This window comes from Barbus barbus (genome assembly GCF_936440315.1).
Source record: "Barbus barbus genome assembly, chromosome: 1".
NCBI classification, from domain to species: Eukaryota; Metazoa; Chordata; class Actinopteri; order Cypriniformes; family Cyprinidae; genus Barbus; species Barbus barbus.
In genome coordinates this window covers 9,747,980-9,772,177 of record NC_136729.1, presented here as the reverse complement: position 1 = coordinate 9,772,177, position 24,198 = coordinate 9,747,980, and the positions used below count along the sequence as shown (strand labels likewise).

At 35.3% G+C, this 24,198-nt stretch overlaps 1 protein-coding gene across 2 annotated transcripts; it reads right to left on the bottom strand.

The window, feature by feature from the left end:
• Positions 1-945: 945 nt before the first annotated feature.
• On the bottom strand, positions 946-23,672 carry LOC306843066 (myocyte-specific enhancer factor 2A-like). Of its 2 annotated transcripts, XM_079374314.1 has the most exons (12): positions 23,524-23,672; positions 16,797-16,845; positions 16,514-16,616; positions 15,083-15,266; positions 11,354-11,557; positions 7,461-7,595; positions 5,753-5,930; positions 5,201-5,260; positions 4,788-4,909; positions 3,666-3,783; positions 3,432-3,558; positions 946-2,435 (listed from the first exon to the last, which is right to left on the bottom strand). In XM_079374314.1, exons 4-12 carry the CDS (start codon positions 15,134-15,136, stop codon positions 2,105-2,107), a joined length of 1,329 nt encoding a protein of 442 aa, XP_079230440.1. In that variant the 5' UTR covers positions 15,137-15,266; positions 16,514-16,616; positions 16,797-16,845; positions 23,524-23,672; the 3' UTR covers positions 946-2,104. The 2 variants fall into 2 exon arrangements, with proteins under 2 accessions (XP_079230440.1, XP_079230439.1); XM_079374313.1 differs by lacking the exon at positions 16,797-16,845 and having other exon boundaries at positions 23,524-23,670.
• Between the last annotated feature and the right edge of the window lie 526 nt (positions 23,673-24,198).

The window sequence follows — 24,198 nt, the reverse complement described above, 5'->3', positions numbered from 1 at the left end:
AAAATATAAAAATGCTTCTGAGATTTGAATGGGGCTCAATGGAGAATCCTGCGTTCTGAGCCACCGAGCGCCCCCTGGAGAAACCCACTCACTGTCCCGTGAGAAATTGTTGCTTTTCGCCCCACGGGGTCGTTCTGTGGCCCGTATAAAACAAGGCTGCTGTAATCTGTCACTGTCAGCCACATGGATCAGATTGTGATCTGATCTGATTGTGATCAGAGCTTCTCATAACAGTCCGGATGCTATAATTCTCTTCCAGGTGTGAGATAACATTATCATTAACTGGGATATAAACAAATGCATGTTTTCTTTCTGATGTGCATGACATCTGTCTGGACGTTATGAGAATGACAAATATGCTCAAATTCAATCCGCAAACGAAAACGGTCTCAAGTGAGAATAAATACTGGATGAATAAATTCAGTTTAGTTTGTTTTGATGCACTAATAATTAATAATATCAAGGGGTGCTGTCGCCTAGTGGTTTAAAAAGATCAAGTAACTGTAAAATTGCAGAGATAATATAATTGTATGTTATATATAGTCATATTTTGGGGCACCACCACAGGTTGATCAGATGTAATGCCTCTTGCTAAATATGTTTTACTCTTTTAATCTTATTTTCAGCTACTGATGCAATAGAGTGCTGTTTAAAATGTAACTCGAAGCATTATGCATTCTTAAATTAACAAGCATAATGCAAAGAGTTCTGATCACTCTAGAAAATCCCTTTGACTAAATTTAAAACTAGTGAAGTCGTGGGTTTTAACAACTTTCTAGTCGTGTTCAGTGCAAAACAAATGAGTAAACGGTGGGAACACTTTCAATTCTGCACACTTCTGCGGTGATGAGGAAAAAACCTCAAACAATTCACATCCTGTTAAAAACCATAAACAGCCTTCTACAGATGTGAATGACCTAGTTAATTATTACACAGACAGCAACAGAAGTGAGTAATATGTTTATTGCCATTTATCATGGTGTACAAACAATAAAGGGGTCAGCTTGATTTGAGAACAAACTGAGACAACTAATAGAGTTCCATAGATTGCATTGGCATTGGTGAGAAAATGATTTTATATGGCATGAAGGAAGATTTTGAGGACACTGTGTCAGTAAAGAAGAACAGCTGTCAAATAAAACCTGGTATTAGCAGCAAAATACCTAAGCGTCTCTTTGGAGACAGTGATTTTAATGTTCACAAAACAACTAGTAAATGGCTATAAAGCTCGACTGTTCCCAACACATTCAGCAGAATCAGAATAAAAACACTATAAAAGACATTTAAATACTTTTTATATATATATATTTTAAATGCTTGTGTTATCAGTATTTTAAAGTAACAGTATTTCCATTGTATAATCATTTTTTGCTAATTATTTGTGAATATGACATGTTTATAGTGTGTTCTCTTATAGAGGGATTGTGGTTTTAAGAACAAAAGTCCAATTTATGATTAGCTCATTGTATCACACAAGAAGACATTGCAAGGTGTTTAAATTAATAAATCTAATTAATCAATCATTTTTGGGCCATTTTATCATCTGCTCTCCACTAACCTTGAAAGAACTGAAAGTGTCATTTGGTTGCCAGTTGATGATTGAAATGCAGATACCTGAGGTTCATCTAAAACTTGACAGACAAGTAAGCACTCCATGGACGATTTTAAGTTTGCTATTTCAAACTTTTTAAGTCATATTTAGTTTTTTCCCCCATAACACAAAAATGTTAAAACAAATTTGATCACTAGACCATCAAACTCATACACTAAAAGACAGCAAATAGTAAATCCCTATCAATATTTATATGGCTTTGATTGAAGATTCAGATAAAAATATAAAGGATAAAATAACACATTTGGCTTGCAAAAAATGACATACTGCAAATAATGCAGCAAAGCTAACCCTCTATTGATAAAACAGTGTCATACACTTCATAACTTACATTTTTAACAATATAAAAAAATCCTATAACAATACAATCAACGGAACGCACTCATTTACAATAACTGTCTTTGTATTTCCCTTTCAGAGACACCTCTTCACACTTCTAAAGCAGCACTTTCAGCAGTCGGCATATCTGAATTGTGACTTTAAAAAAGCATCCTAAGTTACCCAGCTGTCCATGCGCATGCGTTTGACTGAGGGATCTTCCAGTCTCTCTGTCTCTGGTGATGATCTTTGTCCTGATGTAGCGGTGACTGGGTGAGTGTCCAGCCGCTGGTCTTCACGGTCGCTTCCTTCATATGAACTACAAGAAGAACTGAAGCTCTCAGCAGGAGAGCGGCCCACTTCTTGTCCGGAGCTGAGCCGAGGCCTGGTGTGGATGGCGGGGTACAGCAAGTGACCGGCACGCTCTCTGGGAGGGGAGATGGGCTCTGATTTGATGCTGATGGAGTTGGTGGAGTCAGAAGCCTGAATTTGAGTTTGTGCGGTTCTGGAGAGAACAAGGATGAATATTTGTATGTTATTTACAAAAAAAATTAAAATTATGGGAGTCGGTAAGCTTTTTTTTATTTTTTGAAAGAAATTAATACTTTTATTTAGCCAAGATGGAATAAACTGATTGTGTAATTAAAGTGAAAATAAATATGTTTATTATGTTACAAAAGATTTCAATTGCTATTCAATTGCTATATTTTCTTCAAATAATCCAGTTTCCATAAAAACAGTATGCAGAACAACTGTTTTCAATATTGATAATAATAAGAAATGTTTCTTGAGCAGCAAATCGTCGTATTAGAATGATTTCTGAAGAATCATGTGATGATGCTGAATATTCAGCTTTGCACCACAGAAATAAATAACATTTTAAAATGTATTACAATAGAAAACAAAGTGTTAATACTTTGTAGTAATACTTTCAAAGTATTAACTTTTTTTTACTATATTTTTGATCAAATAAATGCAGCCTTGATGAGCATAAGAGACAAAGTTCAAAAGAGAAAAAAATTTGGAACAATAATCCTAAACCTTTTCAACGACAGGATATGTCTTGAAGTCAACATGGAATCAAAATTGATATCATATTTTTGTAAACATATATTACTGGTCTGATTGTGCATGATTCATAAAGAATAAAATGTTAACAAAAAGATAATGAATGTAACTGCCCCTGAAACAACCTTCTCATTTAAATGGTCACAGTTAAATGGTTTGCTATTCTAATTCTAGTTGTGCTAGAACCTTTTGAACCAAAAAAAAAAAAAAACCACTCAAACTGATATGGCGTTTAGCTGGACCCTTGACCAGTATGTGGAATTTATTCCACCTTTGAAACAACTTTTCTTTAAGCAGATGTAATGTAAAGTGTATGAAGTACATTTAAAATTAGGTATAAAATCTTTCTGTGTTTTAACACTTTAACACTAATAGGTGAATGAAGGAAATGCATGCCATAATGTGGCATTACACCTCAATCCCACATCCTCACCTCTGAGCACTGAAGCCTGGCTGACCATGATGACTGTGTTTCCATGAAGACCCTGTTCCTGATGTGACAGCGTCTGGTGAACTGAAGCGGTCTAAAGAACTGTGCTCTGTACTGCTCAAGGTACACTCTGTAAGAAATGAAAGGGTTAAATAGTAAAATAGTCATTTACCAGTGTCATGAGGTCCAGAATCTAGTATTATTAGATTATTTATTATGTATAGGTCAATTATATACCTGTAGTGAATAATGATGTCATGGCTGAGTACACAAGGCCCTGGGGATGTAGACTGGGGGTTGTCATGGATACCACGGGTGTGGTCAGTGATTGGCTGGACTCAGAGTTGTCTATTCTCTAAGGTTTAAATAAACAAAGAACATGGTGCAAACAACAGGGATTGACTTGTGTGGAGGAAAACGGATAACAGTAAAATGATATGCTCCCTATTCATTCATTTTCATATTTTACTCAAAAATGAAATCCTTTGGATATTTTCTGTTAACCACCATCAATTTTGGTATATCATACTGCACTGTCACAAAAAGCAGGCTAACATACGTTACTTTGCAAAATAATGCAGAGTTGGAGCTGATATTATGAATAAGTGATGCTAATCAGCTAACATAAACAACACCAACAAAATTGGGCAACTTCAACCACACTTAAAATAACTAAATGACACTAAATGACAAATGTTTTGTTTTTCATTCAATTGAACTAAGTAAACTAAAACTAAGTAAAATGAAACAGAACAAAGCAAAAAAAAAAAACAAACAGAACAGGACAGACCAAAGAAAAAAACTAAAGAAAACAAAACAGAACAAAGCAAAACAAAATAAAAAAAATAAAAGAACAGAACAACAAAAAACAAAACAGACCCCCCCCCCCCCCCCCCCCCCCCAAAAAAAAAAAAAAAAAAAAAAAAACAGAACAAAGCAATATACATATCTCTTAATTGTCTAAATAATCTTTGGTACTAGGTTTTCAGTTAATATTAGTTTCAACCATAAACTGAGTAGTTTATGAAGGTTTCAGTGTAAGTTTTGACTGTGATGTTTCACTGAACCACTAGAGAGCCTCATAGCATGTAACTGTTAAACATTAGCTAGCTGTATCACAGCCGATTTTCTTACATTTTCCATGACGTAGTTGAGTCATTTTTTAAAAGCTTTTCTGAATAAAACTTTATCAAATTGCCCTTACTAAATGTTCCTCTCCTTCCTCTGGCGGCTTGCAAGAAATAGATTTAAGGAAGGACAGTTTCAGACAGGTCAATACTTTCTCATTGTCTAATGATTTCAGGATGTTCCACTGATATTACAGATCTGTAGCTGATGGCAAACAAAAGAAACTCTCACCAGTGAAGGAGGAATGAGCACTCTGAGATCAGGTTTGCGGCCCAATGTTGACGACGCTTGAGGTTTTGCAGAAACGACTCTTCCCATACTGTTTCCTTCTGAACCGCCAACAAAGCCATTAGCTGAATGAGGCACATATATAAGTGCAGTACAGTATAGTGAAAACTTGAAGGATTCATGCCCATAATACAGTAAATTACTGTAAATTATATACACATCCAGCTCTTTAAAAACATTCACCTGATTTGTGAATGGTTTGAAATTTGATCTCTCATGTAAATAGAACTGCATAGCATGCAGGGAAGTAAATTAAATGTTTAATGGTTGTTCTTTAAACAGACTGACACCTTAGAGAAAATTAATCATTACATTCGGGCAAATTGTATAAGTTAACCAAAAAAGGAAGTACCTACCCACATGACTGGAGTGCACACCGTTTGGAGGAGTGACGTCTGAGGAACCTGGCATGCCATCTGAACATATGAAAATTAATCAAACAAACAAGACCCTCATATGACTGATAAAAGTGACACTTCACCCAAAGATAAAAATTCTGTCACTCATCATTTACTCACCATCAAGTTGTTTCAAAGCTGAATTCATTTCTTTCAGATGTTGGACACAAAAGAAGATATTTTGAAGAATGTCTGTAACCAAACAGTTGATGGTAGCCAACATTCTTCAAAATATCTTCTTTTGTGTCCAAGAGCTAAAGCAAATTTCTACAAGTTTGGAACAACTAGATGTATGACTGATTTGACTGAACCAAAGCAATGGCAATACCATAATATTTTGATAGCATGGAAATTACACTATATTTAACATGGAATTCCAAGCTACCTCAAAACATAACATGGAATTACTATTGTACAGCACAGCATTATCATGTATCATGTCCAATAAGCCACATCATGGATGGTATCACACTCAAAAAATGATGGTAATGATGTGCAGTGGATACGGACCCATGACAGCAGTGCTGTTGCCGCTCTGGAGGCTGCTGGAGGAAAGAGACAGCATGTTCGTCCCGCTGAGGGACACTGGGGTGTCCAGAGAGCTGTCTGTGCTGTAGGACAGGGTGGTGGGGTTGGTGACGGGCAAAGTCAGCGGTATCGAGTAACTCTGCTGACCCAGAGCAGCCGGCTGATGGAGACAGAGAAGAAGATGTGAGAGAGATGTTAAGGGACAAGTTAGATTAGTAGCAGTGCTGAGTAGATTACTTACAAATTGTAGTGCGTTACTGATTACAAATTACATTACAAAAATTGTAGTAAGTAACATAATCTGGATTACACATATGTGACCCTGGACCACAAAAAAAAGTCTTAAGTCGCTGGGGTATATTTGTAGCAATAGCCAAAAATACATACATTGTATGGGTCAAAATTATCGGATATTATAGGATATTAAGTAAAGATCATGTTCCATGAAGATATTTTGTAAATTTCCTACCATAAATATATCAAAACTTAACTTTTGATTAGTAACATGCATTGCTAAGAAGTTCATTTGGACAACTTTAAAGGCGATTTTCTCAGTATTTAGATGTTTTTGCACCCACAGATTCCAGATTTCAAATAGTTGTATCTCGGCCAAATATTGTCCTATCCTAACAAACCATACATCAATGGAAAGCTTATTTATCTTTTCAGCTTTCAGATGATGTATAAATCTCAATTTCGGAAAATTGACACTTATGACTGGTTTTGTGGTCCAGGCTCACATATTAGGTTATGCAGTCTGACTACTTTTTGATTACTTTTGACCCAACTTGTTTGTCACTAAAATTTGAATGCGATTATTGTGTATCATATTGATAAAAAAAACTATTTCATTTTTGATTATCAATATCAGGAAAAGCATTGAACATTATATTACAGCAGGGTTTCCCAAACTAGGGTTTGTGAAAAAAAACTGTAGGGTGTTAATGAAAAGCTAATAATTAATGAAATCATAAAAATGTCAAAACCTTGGGAATCCGTACATTACATGAACAAACATTAAAGAAGCATGAAAACATTACATTGTCAAAGTCTTCCAGGTTTGAATTATTTTTCTCCAGACTTTCTCCAATATTAATAATTAGTGAAGGTCACTGGATATGATGAAGACCCAGTAGTTCACAGCTATGCTCAGTTGTGTTTAGTTACTTTGCATAATTAGTCTCATGTATATAAGCGGTAGGTTCATATAGAAAAAAATAAAATAAACAGAAAACAAATAAGAACAGGGGTGAATCAATAAATTATGAATAATTTACTGCCATTGTGTGAATAATACGTAATCATGTAATCCATAAAAAAGTAACTGTAATCTGATAATGAGAATGTTTTAAAAATGTAATATAATCTAATTACAAATTCTTGCATGTAATCAGTTACTACCCAGCACTGATTAGTAGTGGTTACCTGTGCAAATGCTAGAGTTCTGGATGGTTGCAAGGACATGTTTTGGCTGTTTTTACAGTGTTGTTACCTACTGTAGGTGGGTACTGTACTGTGGGTGCTAAAGTGGTTGTAAAGGTGTTGCTTTGTAGTTTTTAAGGTGGTGTGGTGATGAGCACAAGGGAAGTGGAAAAAAAGAGAAAAATACTTTTTACTATCCTAAAATTTGAACAGTAGTGTAGTCTAACAGAGATGCCAAGACGTAAAACATGCATCACACTTTGCTTACAAGTTTATGATTTCTCATCATATTGTCAAACTCTTCATTAATCCTTTGATATTTCTCCTCCGTGTGAGGCGTGAGGACATACAAAGCTTCTGGATCTGGGCTGTCACAACCTCTCTGTTCCTTCTTGTTCAGCACCTGTAAGGAGCAGCAAAGAAGAAGAGTATGATGGCATTAAAACTCTAACATTCACTATGATTTTCAATGTCTATATGCAGAAATATACAAATATAAGGCCAGTCTGGCAATAATACACAAATGCAAATTCTTCTTCTTTGAAAATACCTTTTACTATAAACGGATGGAGTGCACACTGCAGACATAATATTGGAACAGCATCAAATGAGCATGATACATAAGAGATTAACTATATAAACCAAATACAAAATATATTATTCAGCTACACTGTATACTACCTTGTATTAAAAAAAAGGAAATAAAAAAGTAGGCATTATTATGTTTCTAATAATAGAGCTTTATATTGTTGTCATGTGACCTCATCATATTGAATGTTTAATTTAACAATTGCCATCCAGTTATGATCTCTTATCCCACTGGAGATGGAAAGTCAAGTTGAGTACATTGCATTATGGGATGCAATTATTTATTTATTGCTTATTTATTTATTAATTATTGTTTTATTGCATACATTTAACTCGGTTACATACTGCTCATTTTGGCAAATGTCATCAAGGTATTATATCCATAAAGAATATTTTCCTAGCTATTACTGAATATCACAGAGCTAAAGCAAAAGTGTAAGCGCAGGACAGTAGATTGAGGACTCTCTTGCAGCGGTTTAAGAGCCCTTGTGAGAGTGAATGGAAATCAGAAGCCTATCTCATCCTCAGGTATCTGTAATGCTGTAAATCTGTGTTTTAATGTTATAACTGGGCCTTATATTACACTTATGACTCAGATAAAGGTTGAAGAGTTCAGCTAGGAGGTTCTGACTCTCTATTAATCTGGAAAACAAATCTATGCGCTAATAATATGGAAATCAAAACCAAAAAGATATGTAGTGAAGATTTTGACTAATGTGACAGAATCTGCCCTTCTCTAATCATCATCATTGGCTCCAGGACGTCCAGGTTGAAGAAGTTGATGCACTTTATGACCAATTTCCTAGGTATAGTCATTCAGTAATCATTGCGAAATGGTCCGCTACGGTCGATCTCCAATAAAACACAAAAATACAAAAATGAGACTATTATTCTTTTACAAATCTCAACTAAATCTCTTCAGAAACTGTAGAGATTAATACTATACTAAGCAGGAGGCTAAAGAAAAATTCTCCATTTAATCTCATTCCAATCTGTCTTGAGGAAAATATTGCATTTCATTTTTTTCTTTGCAACTGGGCATTTGCATTTCTCTTAAAGGAATAATTCACCCAAAAATGAAAATAAGCTGAAAGTTCACTCACCCTCAGGCCATCCAATATGTAGAGTTTGTTTCCTCATCTGAACAAATTTGGAGAAATGTATCATTACATCACTTGCTCACCAATGGATCCTCTGCAGTGAATGGGTGCCGTCAGAATGATAAAAACATCACAATAATCCACAAGTAATTCACACCACTCCAGTCCATCAGTTAACGTCTTATGAAGTGAAAAGCTGTGTGTTTGTAAGAAACAAATCCTTCATTAAGGGATTTCAAACCACACAGCAAACTGTTGTTTCTGGGCAAAATATCAGGGTCCATAATCCATAATAACGCTTCCTCCAGTGACAAAATCCATCCCCTGTTGTTCTCTTACATAAAAACCCACCAACATATTTGTTTAGAACTGTTTTGGACTGTTTTCAATAGTAACTAGATCTGTGCATATTTCTCTCCTGATTTAGACTAAACTTTTTCACTGGAGAAAGAAATATTATAGATTATTGTCTCATATTTTTGCTGGAAGCACTGGTTTAAAGCTTAAGATGTCTTAACGGTGGATTTGTTTCTTACAAACACGCAGCTTTTCACTTCACACAATGTTAATTGATGGACTGGAGTGGTGTGGATTATTGTGATGTTTTTATCAGCTGTTTGGACTCTCATTCTGACGGCACCCATTCACTGCAGTGGATCCACTGGTGAGTAAGTGATGTACTGATAAATTTCTCCAAATCTTTTCTGATGAAGAAACAAACTCATCTACATCTTGGATGGCCTGAGGGTGAGTACATTTTCAGCAAATTGTCGTTTTTGGGTGAACTATTCCTTTAACACTGAAGTATAATTATTTGTAACTTAGGGGCAGGTTTATTCATTTTATTAGATAACCCTCCTTATCAATCTTTAAAATTTGGATGCATTTTATAACAGAATATCAAATTAAAGTGGCAACTAAGATCAAAGTTCCTATAGGCTATATATGGCATGTTAATATACTCTAAAACACAACCTCAGTAGAAAGTGTGTACACTAATGTGAGACCAGCATACAAAATTCTGATTCAGAAATGCATTTCTGGTACATGTAAGCGATTTGTGATTCAAGGAGGCTAATGAGAGCAGCACTAGCCAAGAAAGCCACGTCCTTGACTGATAGTATCTCAGGTTTCCTCAGTATGAATGTTGGATAAGACTGGATCTTTATTTTTAGCTACAACCAATTATCACCACTCACAGAAAATCTGTTCACATGACTTCAGCACCAGAATGTAGCTATACACTGATTCCTTTAAACCTGGTATCTCTACAGAAAGTCTCATTCCTACAATAATTACAAACAAATATTGCACATACAAAAATAGCATTTTTGGTCAAAAGTTTTTTTTGTTTTTTGTTTTTTTTTAGAACAATGTAAGCTGAGCAGCAAATCAGCATATTAGAATGATTTCTGAAGGATCGTTTGAGTAATGATGCTGAAAATTCAGCTTTGCAACAAAGGAATGATTTATATTTTAAAATATATTCAAACAGAAAACTATGGAAGCCTATTTCTGCCAGGGAATTTAAAAAAAATACAATAAAATAGGTTTTAATAAAATCGCAATTCTGAGAAAAAAGTAAGAATTGTAAAATCTAATCTCAGAACTGCGAGATACGAACTCAGATTTGTTTTTCTCACAATTCCCAGTTTACATTTTGCAATTCTGACTTTTTCTAAGAATTCTGATTTTACATTTTGCAGTTATGACTTTTTTTCTCAGAATTCTGTGGTTACATCTCAAAATTCTGTTTTTCTTGATGTTTTTTTTAACATAATAAAAGGTAATTGCGACTTTTTATACTACAATTCTGACTTTCTGACTCTCGCAATTGTGAGTTTACATTTCACACTTCAGACTTTTCTTCTCAGAATTACGAGGAAAAAAAGTCTGAATTGTGAAAAAAAAAAAAAAAAAATCACATTACATTTTTATCCTGTGCCAGAAATGGCCTTTGGATGAAAGCATCCGTGAATAAATGAGAACACAGATGATGATTGCTTATAAAAACATTAAAAAAAAGAAAAAGCACAGAATAACCTTGGCTAGCATCACGTTAATTGTAGCACAAATGCATGTGAAAATTAAGATGTAATTTGAGCACATGCATCACTGAAGACAGTGATCTATAATTACTTCAGCCTGCATGCTTGAAATGCGGTTCAACTGTTTGCTAACTGTATTACAGCAACGGTAAAAGCAGCCCGCATCTCCAGATGCTACTGCTACTACATGCATTAGTGTACTCTGATAAAGGCCGTTCTGTGAGATCAGATATAGGTCACAAGATTGATAATGAATCAAGATTACTACTGTGGAACGTCATAAGAGATATCTGTGAGCAGCAAAGCATTTTTAAATATACATGGGAGCACATTAAAACCGGTCAGTTTAATACTGGTATAATTATATTACAACAAATAGCAATTGAGATTTTGAACTTCACACGCTGAAGTGCGTTGCCACTTACTTCTACAATGTCCGAGTTGGTTCTGCTCTCATGAGGTTCATTGTATTCTGTGTACTTGAGCAAGACCTTGTCCATGTCTGTGCTGGCGTACTGGAAGAGCTTATTGGAGCGGTTGAAGATAATCAGGGCTATTTCACAGTCACACAAAACACTGAGCTCATACGCCTTCTTCATCAGACCAAACTTCCTCTTTGTGAATGTCACCTAGAAAAATGACAGGAGAAATATTAAAAAGGTTAAAAATGTTATCATTGTGGTCATAGATATCAAAAAGGAGGATCAAGTCACTTGATCAAGATCTGTTCACTGTTGACTGATTTGGTTATAATTGCTTTTGACCAAACCAAAAGATACTTCCAAACAAAAGCTAGATTATGGAAACAAATTATGGATGCAATAACAAAATTTCAATATGCTATTTTCAACTTTCTATTAATTAAAGGATCCTGAAAAAAAAAAAAAAAAAAATTCCACAAAAAATTTAGTGGCACAACTATTTTCAACATTGGTAATAATAATAAATGTTTCTTGAGCAGCAAATCAGCCTGTTAGAATGATTTCTGAAGGATCATGTGACACTGACGACTGGAGTAATGATGCTGATTCAGCTTTGCTAAATTAGAAATAAATGACATTTTAAATATGGCACTGTACTGTTTTTTGTCTCTGAGTGTATGCTCATTAATAGTATTGGAAGAAGTCATTCTTCACGACTGTCTGATGGGACCCAGCTGTCATGGTTGCCAGATCATCTCATGTTTCCTGCCAATTATCACCCTCCCTGAGGAATCTCAAGCTTGCTGCCACTTCACAGCTGAGGGCCAAATTCTTACAGCAGTACATGAAACACTGAGAACAAACTCTTTCCATGTTTGTTGTCAATGTCACAGTGTAAAATCACATTAGAAATGCTCAAACACAGCGTTCCAGAGACTAGGATAACAAGACAATTATTTCAAACAAACTGGCAGTAGAAATGTACATTGATAGTATCCTATGAAAATAATACCATGAAAATGTACCATGGTGCCATTTTTTTTTAAATGTGGTACTCCATGGTACTTCCACGAATACTATGGTACAAGTAATTTTTTTAATAAGTGAAGTATGATAATACCATGTTTTTCTGGATATGGTTCTAATGCTATGTTATTTACACTTTGGAGTACAATATACATACCCCACTATTGTATATAAAAAACAGTACTCAGATGGCATATATACCATGCGATTACCATCTGATGTACTATCGTGTACAGTACCATTTCAAAGTTTGGGGTCAGTAAAATTTTTGAAAGAAATTTATACTTTTCTTCAGCAAAAACACATTAAATTGACAAAAGTGACACTATAAAGACATTTATAATGTTACAAATGATTTCTATTGATAATAAATGCTGCTCTTTTGAACTTTCTATTCATTAAAGATTAATGAAAAATCAGTTTCCACAAAAAAATATTAAGCAACACAACTGTTTTCAACATTAATAAATGTAAACTGAACTGCAAATCAGAATGATTTCTGAAGGATCATGTGACACTGAAGACTGAAGTAATGATGCTAAAAAAATCAGCTTTGCATCACAGGAATAAATTACATTTTCAAATATATTCAAATAGCAAACAGTTATTTAAAACTGTAATAATATTTCACAATATTACTGTCTGACTGTTTTACTATTACCTTGGTCAACATAAGATTAAAAGATTAAGAAATATGTGCAGCAAAAGTTTTTTTCTAATGATAATGCTAACAGAAAGTCACTGGGCTTTTATCACTTATATAAATATATCAAGGCTTTCAAAACTAATACCAACCTAACAACATAAAGTACAGAGGAATTATTCATGTACACAGGAACCTATTTCTACATATGTGAAAGTGAAAGTGATGTGACATACGGCCAAGTATGGTGACCCATACTCGGAATTCGTGCTCTGCATTTAACCCATCCAACGTGCACACACACACACACACACCGTGAACACACACCCGGAGCAGTGGGCAGCCATTTATGCTGCAGCGCCCGGGGAGCAGTTGGGGGTTTGGTGCCTTGGTACCTCAGTCGTGGTATTGAGGGTGGAGAGAGCGCTGGACATTCACTCCCCCCACCTACAATCCCTGTCGGCCGGAGACTCGAACCCACAACCTTTGGATTACAAGTCCGACTCTCTAACCATTAGGCCATGACTTCCCCCATATGTATGTCACTGACTAAAAACCTTCAGTGTAAATGAATGATCAAAAACACTGTGTGCACCAAAAATACTCTGTTGAACAAGAGTGCCCAGACTAGATAGGGTTTGTGGTGCGGGTTGGTATTTTAAATTTAGATTCCATTGCAGACTGGGTAAATTCAGGCCTGTCCCTGTGGTTTTGCTGTGAGTGATGGCCGTCAGGGGCAGAGAGAGACACTGTACAAGCCCTCAGACTGACCAGTGTCCTAATGAGAGATGTGGAGCCCTGAACTGCTCTAATTACTGCGACCACACCACAGGGACTGCAGCCCGCTGAGGAACCCAGACAAGCGCTCCTGTGTGCAGACGCATGGAGGAGGGTCAGCCCGATCCCACCACGACAGACCCCAAGTCTGACCTGTACATTCATTAAACACGCTTAAGAGACACGGGGCGCTCCTGAGCGAACATTTGAACAGATATAAATCAATGTATATAAGGAATGAAGGTGTGGGATGTTCCCGCTGCTCCAATGGTCTACAAAGCCGAATTATAAGAAATCTTCAAGTCAACGTTTTTTCATAAAAATTAGCATCCAGTGATTACAGATGCTGTTGATTATGGATTAGAATCAAAAGGATTTTAATTATTCTGATTGCTTAACAATTTTTAACCCTTTAAAGGAAGCACTATAAAACCAAGTGTGGTTCAGTGCAGAAACGCTCCAACCGAGTCATTGCATGAGTCACTGAATCACTTCAAAACTTATAACTTAAATGTAAGTACGTTTTTGACCAAAAAATGTGGTTTATAATAGTTACCTGCTTATGAATCAATTGCAAAGGTCATGTTTGTTTTAATTTGGTTATTTAAAAAATGGAACCAGTTCTAAGTAAGAACTAGTTTTATACTATTTCATACTAGTTAATGCTGATATCTAGAGACTGGTGTGGCTGATGGCTGATTTATGTGAATACACTACAGTTCACAAAGTAAGATTTTTAAATGATTTTTAAAGATAAAGAAGTCTATTATGCTCACCAAGGCTGCAATATTTTGATCAAAAATACACTAAAACTCAGTAATATTATGATATATTATTACCATTTATAATAAATGTTTTATATTATAGCATATTTTGAAATCTTGAAGTCGCATGATCCTTCAGAAATCAGTCAAAAAAACATTTCTTATTAATATCAATGTTGAAAACAGTTGTGCTGCTTAATATTTTGTGGAAACCGTGATACATGTTTAAAATAATTATTTAATGAATATGAAATTTAATGTGTATTTATTTGAAAATGAACTCTCTTGTAACATAATAAATGGTTTTACTGTCATATCTGGTCAATTTAATGCATTCTTGCTGAATAAGAGTTTAAACACAATTTTGAACTGTAGTGTATATATTAGATTTTTTTCACAAATTACTGAAATTAAATGCACATTTATCTTTAACATCTAGTAGCAGACTTGGAAAGCACCCAACATTTTTATTTTTTTTAATCACAGTTTTATTCTGGATTCATGAAGCAGACATCATCTCACCTGTCTGTTTCTCTCATCCATTATGCGAGTAATCTGGATCTTCTTTCGGCCCATTGTCACTTCCTATGTCTCTCTTTGCAAATCAAAATCCTCTTTACTCTTCAGTGATTATGATAGATTATGTTTTGGTTTTACTGCATCGTAAAATAACACCTCCTCTCTGCATTCTTCACCACACCAGAACCTGCAAGAGATGCAAGGAGATGTTAGGCAAGATGACAAACTCTTTCCATGTTTACAAAGCTTTTATGGAAATGTACAGAGTTTCCATAAATAACAGCACAGAGGAAACACTAAAGTGTCGTTGGCAGCATAATCAAAACACACATTTCTCAACTCATCCATTTTTAGGATCTCTCTTGTAATCTGATTTGCTGGCTGGTGTAAACAGCATCAGTAATATACGAAACCCACTGGATTATGTGGGCAGGAAAAATCACTGCCCAAGTACTGTAACAGTATTTGTCATTAACATGTTTTCAAGCCATCTTATTTCCCATTTAAACCACATCATACAGCTAATAGTGTGCATAGTCTACCACAATCCTACATAAATCTTAAACTGCAACATATAATCTGGGGAATCCTGACACATTGCAGCCTCTCATTACCTTCCAGTACAATTTACATCCAAGAAAGAAACTTACTTTAGCTTGTATTTACTCCTCACTCAGTATGCTATCCAAGAAATATAAGATCAAAAATGTATCACTCCAACTATTTCTGGAGCTCATAAGTGGCCACAAAGGCTTTTTAAAGCAGTTCTTCACAACCCGGTTTTTAGAGAATTCCTGCCTGATGTTCTCAGTGAAGGAGCAGATCTTGAGAGCTGATAGAAGACAAAGGAACAACACCCGTATTCCTGCACTTTCACACCTTCCCGTTCATCTCCACAGTTACCAGGGCAACCAACGAGATGCCTTACATATGATCTATCAACTCTGTCTAAATGAAAAAAGAAGAAGGAGCCAATGCAATAAAATAACACTGTATATTTTAGCAATGCTTTTACATTTTATATCTTGTATGTTTAGGATTTTACATTCAAATTTACATTTCGTATATCACACTTATGCGTCTGGCAGACTCTTATTAAAAGCAACATAAACCACAATCAAGGTATGCAATTTTTAAAATCAATTTATGCATTCCCTGTTTGAGCTACAGGAATACCTATGGGTTGCATATTAACTAAGACTGTATGTTTAAAATTTAATTGGAATAAAAATTAAATATTTAAAAAATATGTATTGTGTAAAAATTACATTTTATTTCACAAGACAATATTTATAATGTTTTATTGTTAATAATTTACCTACTGTAAAAGAGAGGGAATGAATGCAGGAATGATATGCTATTCAAATGCTAAGAGATTCATCATGGAAATTTACAAGTGAATGTCACAGCAGCGGTGAGACACACACTACTTACTGCAACTTTTCTGCCATCCAGGATTTGCATTCCTTTACTTTGCATAGTTCTACTTTCTTGTTAAAGAGGGTTTGCATCTGTGGTTTATAAAACAGCACTTTTCCTGAAATGCAAACAACAAGCATGTTCGGTTCATTTGGTGCATACTGTTTCTATAGACAATTGAAAAAAATACATGAAAATATAATATATATTCAATTTAAACACTTTATTTGTCCCCAGGGGTAATTTAAAAGGTCACAAAGTGTAACATAAAAAAAATAATAATTATATATATACATACACACACACATTGATGTATGGCTTGTTAGGATAGGACAAACATCTGGAATCTGAAGGTGCAAAAAAAAAAAAAATCATAATATTGAGAAAATCGCCTTTAAAGTTGTCCAAATGAAGTCCTTAGCAAAGCATATTACTAATCAAAAATTAAGTTTTGATATATTTACGGTAGTAAATATGATCTTTACTTAATATAATGATTTTTGGCACAAAATAAAAATACAAACCCGATTCCAAAAAAGTTGGGATACTGTACAAATTGTGAATAAAAACAGAATGCAATGATGTGGAAGTTTCAAATTTCAACATTTTATTCAGAATACAACATAGATGACATATCAAATGTTTAAACTGAGAAAATTTATAATTTTAAGGGAAAAATAAGTTTATTTTAAATTTCATGGCATCAACACATCTCAAAAAAGTTGGGACAAGGCCATGTTTACCACTGTGTGGCATCCCCTCTTCTTTTTATAACAGTCTGCAAACGTCTGGGGACTGAGGAGACAAGTTGCTCAAGTTTAGGAATAGGAATGTTGTCCCATTCTTGTCTAATACAGGCTTCTAGTTGCTCAACTGTCTTAGGTCTTCTTTGTCGCATCTTCCTCTTTATGATGCGCCAAATGTTTTCTATGGGTGAAAGATCTGGACTGCAGGCTGGCCATTTCAGTACCCGGATCCTCCTTCTACGCAGCCATGATGTTGTAATTGATGCAGTATGTGGTCTGGCATTGTCATGTTGGAAAATGCAAGGTCTTCCCTGAAAGAGACAACGTCTGGATTGGAGCATATGTTGTTCTAGAACTTGGATATACCTTTCAGCAATGATGGTGCCTTTCCAGATGTGTAAGCTGCCCATGCCACACGCACTCATGCAACCCCATACCATCAGAGATGCAGGCTTCTGAACTGAGCGCTGATAACAACTTGGGTTGTCCTTGTCCTCTTTAGTCCGGGTGACATGGCGTCCCAATTTTCCAAAAAGATCTTCAAATTTTGATTCGTCTGACCACAGAACAGTTTTCCACTTTGCCACAGTCCATTTTAAATAAGCCTTGGCCCAGAGAAAACGCCTGCGCTTCTGGATCATGTTTAGATATGGCTTCTTTTTTGACCTATAGAGTTTTAGGCGGCAACGGCGAATGGCACGGTGGATTGTGGAAGTATGTTTTCTATGTTTTCTGGAAGTATTCCTGAGCCCATGTTGTGATTTCCATTACAGTAGCATTCCTGTATGTGATGCAGTGCCGTCTAAGGGCCCGAAGATCACGGGCATCCAGTATGGTTTTCCGGCCTTGACCCTTACGCACAGAGATTGTTCCAGATTCTCTGAATCTTTGGATGATATTATGCACTGTAGATGATGATAACTTCAAACTCTTTGCAATTTTTCTCTGAGAAACTACTTTCTGATATTGCTCCACTATTTTTCGTCGCAGCATTGGGGGAATTGGTGATCCTCTTGCCATCTTGACTTCTGAGAGACACTGCCACTCTGAGAGGCTCTTTTTATACCCAACCATGTTGCCAACTGACCTAATAAGTTGCAAATTGGTCCTCCAGCTGTTCCTTATATGTACATTTAACTTTTCCGGCCTCTTATTGCTACCTGTCCCAACTTTTTTGGAATGTGTAGCTCTCATGAAATCCAAAATGAGCCAATATTTGGCATGGCATTTCAAAATGTCTCACTTTCAACATTTGATATGTTATCTATATTCTATTGTGAATAAAATATACTTTTTTGAGATTTGTAAATTATTGCATTCCTTTTTTATTCGTAATTTGTACAGTGTCCCAACTTTTTTGGAATCGGGTTTGTATAATGATAATTTTAACGATAATTATGATCATTAACGATAGTTACGATAAGAACGATAATTTAGACTTTTACAGTGTGTTGTTGGCACGTGTGTGTGTGTATATATATATATATATATATATATATATTTTTTTTTTTACATACATATATGCATACAGTACACACACACACATATATATATTAACATAAATCACCAGTAATTCACTTCCAAAGGCTTCGTGAATCGGTTTGACTGAATCACTAGAAAGAACTGACTCAAATGCTCAAATGTGACAAATCATCACTAATCATCACTAATTTGAGTTCCATTCTCACAGAGTCTGTTTAATTCATCGACACGCTCATGAAAGGAACTGAAAAATGCACTGCTGCACAGATAAAAACGAACACCATTTACAACGAGTGACTAAAACAGATAAATGTTTTCCAGCAGACCAAGGCGATTCAGTCAGAAACACAACTGGCATTGTCACACAGAACACAGACATGACATAATCTTGCTTATAGCTGTGCTCTGGAGCTGAGTAAATGTCTGGCCTCCTTACATAAATCATTTTTACTATAATTCACTACACAAAACATGGACATGGCATTATACCCTGTGGTCTTATATGAGGACGACTGCATCCAACCTACTAGGCCTTGTCTAGTAATTAAGGGTTGTGTAATTGTTTCCATAATAAATGCAGGCTGACACAGCTACATTCTGCAAAACATCTGGCTTCAGGCGCCTCATGCGTCTTATTTCTTTGTTTTGAAACATTTTATTATATTTCCATGTTTTTGCTATTCAAGAAGATCTGCATAAGCAATTATTTCTATTATGATGTAGCCTAATTTAACTGCATTGCTTTATTTCATTACTGTCAGAAACATTCATTTTTGTAGATGTATTCAGACGGATTGTGTAGAAGATTTTTATTAGTCAAAATATGAATTAATCAAGTATAATTAATGTGAATTTAGCCATTTATGTGTCAAGTTATTCTTCCATTATAATCATATATATATATATGCCTTCGTGTGTCAGAGGCCTGCATAGATGGAATGTGCAGACCCTCGAGATAAGAAACATCTGTAAAAATATAAATGGTGTCTCTTTCCTTACTATAACACGTCTTGGAGCCCCTTCTCTCTAGGGAGGAATCAAATTGTATGTATAAGGAAAACACATATGTAGTAAAAAGGTAAAACGCATATGTATGAAATGTATTGAACACACCTAGAGGAAAAACTATTTAAAGAGGACACAGAAAACATTCTGTAGATCTTTTCTGCAGAAAACTTCTTGGGTTTATTCTCATTTTGTAATAAAGTCTATTTTCTGGCATCAAAACCCCAAGACTTTGAGTGTACGAGTTCTGGACTGGTTTATTTGCGTGGTGATGGAGCAGTGGATAAGACACATGCCTTTGGTGTGAGAGACCCGGGTTCGAATCCACTGTGAGACACCAATGTGTCCCTGAGCAAGACACCTAGTTGCTCCAGAGGCGTGCGACCTCTGACATATATAGCAATTGTAAGTTGCTTTGGATAAAAGCGTCAGCTAAATGAATAAATGTAAATGTATTTATAACTCACAACAGCCTGATGAACGTCTGTAAAGAGTCAGTTTTAGTAAAGAGCATTTTGAAAAAAGTCTCTTCCACCAAGGCTGCATTTATTTGATTTATTTGCTGTACAAATAATAATTTGGTGAAATATTAGTACAATTTAAAACAGCTGCTTTCTGTTTTAATATACATTTTAAAATGTAATTTATTCCTGTGATGCAAAGATGAAATTTCAGCATCTAATTGGCTGATTTGCTGCTCGAGAAACATTTATTTTTGTTATTAATGTTGAAAACAGTCGTGCTGCTTAATATTTTTGTAGAAATTGTCATTTTTTTTCAGGATTCTTTGATTTAAAAAAAAAAAAGTTCAAAATACAATATTTATTTTAAATTTAAATTTTTTTTATAAATGTATTTACTGTCACTTTTGATAAATTTATCCCCGGTTTCACAGACAAGGCTTAAACCTAGTCCCAGACTAAAATGTAAATCTCAACTGGAAGAAACGTGCACTGACTGATCTTAAACTATATCGGTGCCTTTGTTTTGTCTCAAGATGCACACCAGTAATGGTTTTTTCTAAGGCATGTTAATAAAAATTACTTAAATTTCCTAATTGAACAATGGCCTAATCCTGGTTTAGTCTAAGACCTGTCTGTGAAACCAGGCCTTTATGTGTCATTGCTGAATAAAAGCATTACCTATTTTTATATTTTTTTTATTTATGAGAAACATTTGTTGCGATTGTGAAATAAAAAAAATAAAAAAACTTTATCTACAAATATCATGCCTTACATATAAAAGAGCCCAGGCAAAACTAAAAACACATTTAATAAGATCTGTCAAATATCCCCAGAAGCCTATTCCTTACAGGTTCTAAAAGCATTTTTGCAAGAATATCTCCTCAGATTTGTTTTTGCTCCGTCGTTAATATTCTGCCCTAATTATGTTAGGACTTAAGCACACACAACCAAAGAATCCCTGCTGAGTCCCAGACGTAAGAGCTACTGACAGACTCCATCCAGCTGTGCTTCTTCATGATATCATAAAGCTCACGCTGAGAACTAATGTACTCTAATCTCATGTTGTCCATGAATTAGTTAGAATGAGGAATGTCTCGACCTGAAACCATTTCTTCTTTGTGTCGTATGCACTGAGATGCACTGCATTTCTTCTGGAGCTCTGAGAAGTTCCAGAAGAAAATCTTTAGTCATTGCAACTGGAGTAGATAAACCAAATATTGACTACACTGTTTGAACGAACTGATATGATTTCAAACAGTCAGTCCTAAACATTAGGTTCAAGAAACCAAATCTGAAATACTAGCAGTGTGAACAAAGCCCAGATTATGGAAAATTCACCCTAGATGGAAAGAATTCCTAACAAACCTCTAACATTTTACAACAGCAAACCCTCAACTCTCTAACGAAGCAACTTCTACAAGAACAGTTCCTTCATAAAATATAAATGCAGTTTATTTTACAAAGACAACCTAATCTCCCTTTCCTTGCAGAAATCTACTTGTCGGATCCATAAAATGACAGAAAAATTTGAACCGTTATGCAATACTACTATTACTGGGTCAAAGGTCACACCAAAGATCCTTAACAGATCTAGAGAGGATTGCTTTGAGGAATAGGATTAAAAGAAGACTAAGCCAACTCCAAGATCAGGAAACCTCATGTGATCCTCCATATCAACAACGTCAAAAGTGAAGGGAAAGTAAAAAACACAACAAAGGGCAAATATGAGCGGAGTGAACATATGAATTGAACTGAGCTGAAACAAATTCAAATTCTGATCTGATTCTAAATCTCAGTTAGCTGGTCATTATCACAAAATAAACCCTGCCTTATACCACCCTAAAGAGGGTTGCTTTGTTATTACCATCAGCTGACTGTACATTATCATGCTTATTAGATGTCCTTTACCACATAAATAGACATAAAATACTGATTTGGATATACATTATTTTATAACAGGAGAAGAAAGACATCACCAAAAGTTCTAAACCTTTGCTAGATGTAATAACACAATATGGCTTGTGGCTCACAACAGAATTGTATCCCGTATTATACTGTATTTTAAGCATTGCCAGACAGCTAGAGTAGTTGGCAGTCCAATCCCAGAGGCACAGCGCCAACCCTCAAGCACGATCACTGAATCTGAACAATCAGTCTAATAAAGCGCACTCGTGCCCCTTCATCAAATCTAATGTACAGTTTGATTTGGCAAAGCGCAGACGTTTCTATTTACACTTCACAAAAGCATGCTTCATGGGACTGCAGGAAGTCAGACTGAGGAGCTAATATTTAGAGACAATTATATTTGATTTCTGTATTTATCGAGTATAATTTCTGAAAGATGGTCAATTTATTTAGTTTCAAACATGTGGAGCGGCGGTCAGGCAGAAGGCAGCCAGAGGTTTATGGCTCTGTTTTTGAATTTGACTCCATGTGAGCATGCAGTGCATTCTTCTGAAGTACAGACAATTCAAAAACACATCTGAAATGTATGATAGTACTTAAACATGCATGTGTTAAGTTAAATAAATGTAATGTAATTAAACATAAAATTACACATATAAACAACATGCATGTTTTAAAGGGCCAGTATAACTATAAAGTCTACAAATGCTGAGCTAGTCTAGGTAAACTGATAATTTGAAGTGGTCAAATGCAGTCTGAAAAGTGTGTAGAAGGAGAATCAAAGCCATGAAATTGGTCCTTGCCTCTTAAAACTCCTAAATTGATGCATAGACTTTTAACATCTGGGAGCAGAAATACCTGAAGTAAATTAGCCAGTGATACACTGTTTAATAAACTCCTAAGGTTAAGATTCATTATACAACATGCAGTATACAAAGAAATTTACAAAAGTAAATTCAAACCTGAAATAATGTTTAAATATATGTTCATCTTAACCATTTTGTAATTAATTTAGCTTTTATATTCAACTGTCAATGTGATTTTTAGTATTCAGAATAGGTTTACTAACATTTGATAACCAGACTTCTTCATAGTTAACCTACTCTTTTTGCCTTCATTTTGAAAAGTAATGAATAAACAAATGCACGTCCCTATTATACGACTAAAGTGCAATTCAATAAACCCAGTTTATAAACCAAAGTGGCATTATCTTTCTGCTTTGTGTGGTTTCTCATTAATCCCAGCATCACTGACAGGCGCGTTCAACAACAAATGCGCGTGAACGCCGAGCACTGATGACTTCACACACGTGCGCGGAACTTAATTTATTAACAGGGATAAATTAGCGAATTAAATCAACGTGAAATTACCATTCTTAACGTGACTGATCAGTTCACCAACAACAGCGCAGCTGAGTTCTTACCTTCAGCCGTGGACGCTTTCAGAGTTGTAGAAAGACAAAAGGAGCGCGAGCCGAAGGGATGGATTCAAAGAACACTGTATTATTATCCCGAGTCATTCCTGCTCTCCTGCACGCGCTGCTGGATGATCCACAGCTCCCAGGCAGCTCCTCCCTCCTCCATCAGTGTCCTTCACAGACCTTCCAGCCCACCCCTCACACACACACGCACCCACACACACACATTGATTGATTCTAGCTTCTGTGTCACCAGATAACATGCCATATTATAGGCTACACAACGCCTCATGCAGTACAGCCTATTAACAATTACATCATCTATCTATCTTTCTCATTATTAGCGGACATTTGTGTGCATCAATGAATACTTTTGAGGACATATGCAAAGAATTAAATTTCACCCTGGACCACAAAACCAGTCATAAGGGTCATACATAGTCTTCCCATTGATGTATGGTTTGTTAGGATAGGACAATATTTGGCTGAGCTACAACTATTTGAAAATCTGGAATCTGAGGGTGCCAAAAAAATCTAAATATTGAGAAAATCGCCTTTAAAGTTGTGCATATGAAGTTCTTAGCAATGCATATTACTAATCACAAATTAAATTTTCATATTTATGGTATAAATTTACAAAATATCTTCATGGAACATGATCTTTAATATTCTAATGATTTT

Coding starts and splice junctions, on each gene's coding strand:
- LOC306843066 (XM_079374314.1), bottom strand. CDS start 15,136: ATGGGCCGAAAGAAGATCCAGATTACTCGCATAATGGATGAGAGAAAC. Junction 11,558..15,082: donor TGGATGAGAGAAACAGACAG/GTGAGATGATGT, acceptor TCATTTTTCTAG/GTGACATTCACAAAGAGGAA. Junction 7,596..11,353: donor CCAACTCGGACATTGTAGAA/GTAAGTGGCAAC, acceptor TGCTCCTTACAG/GTGCTGAACAAGAAGGAACA.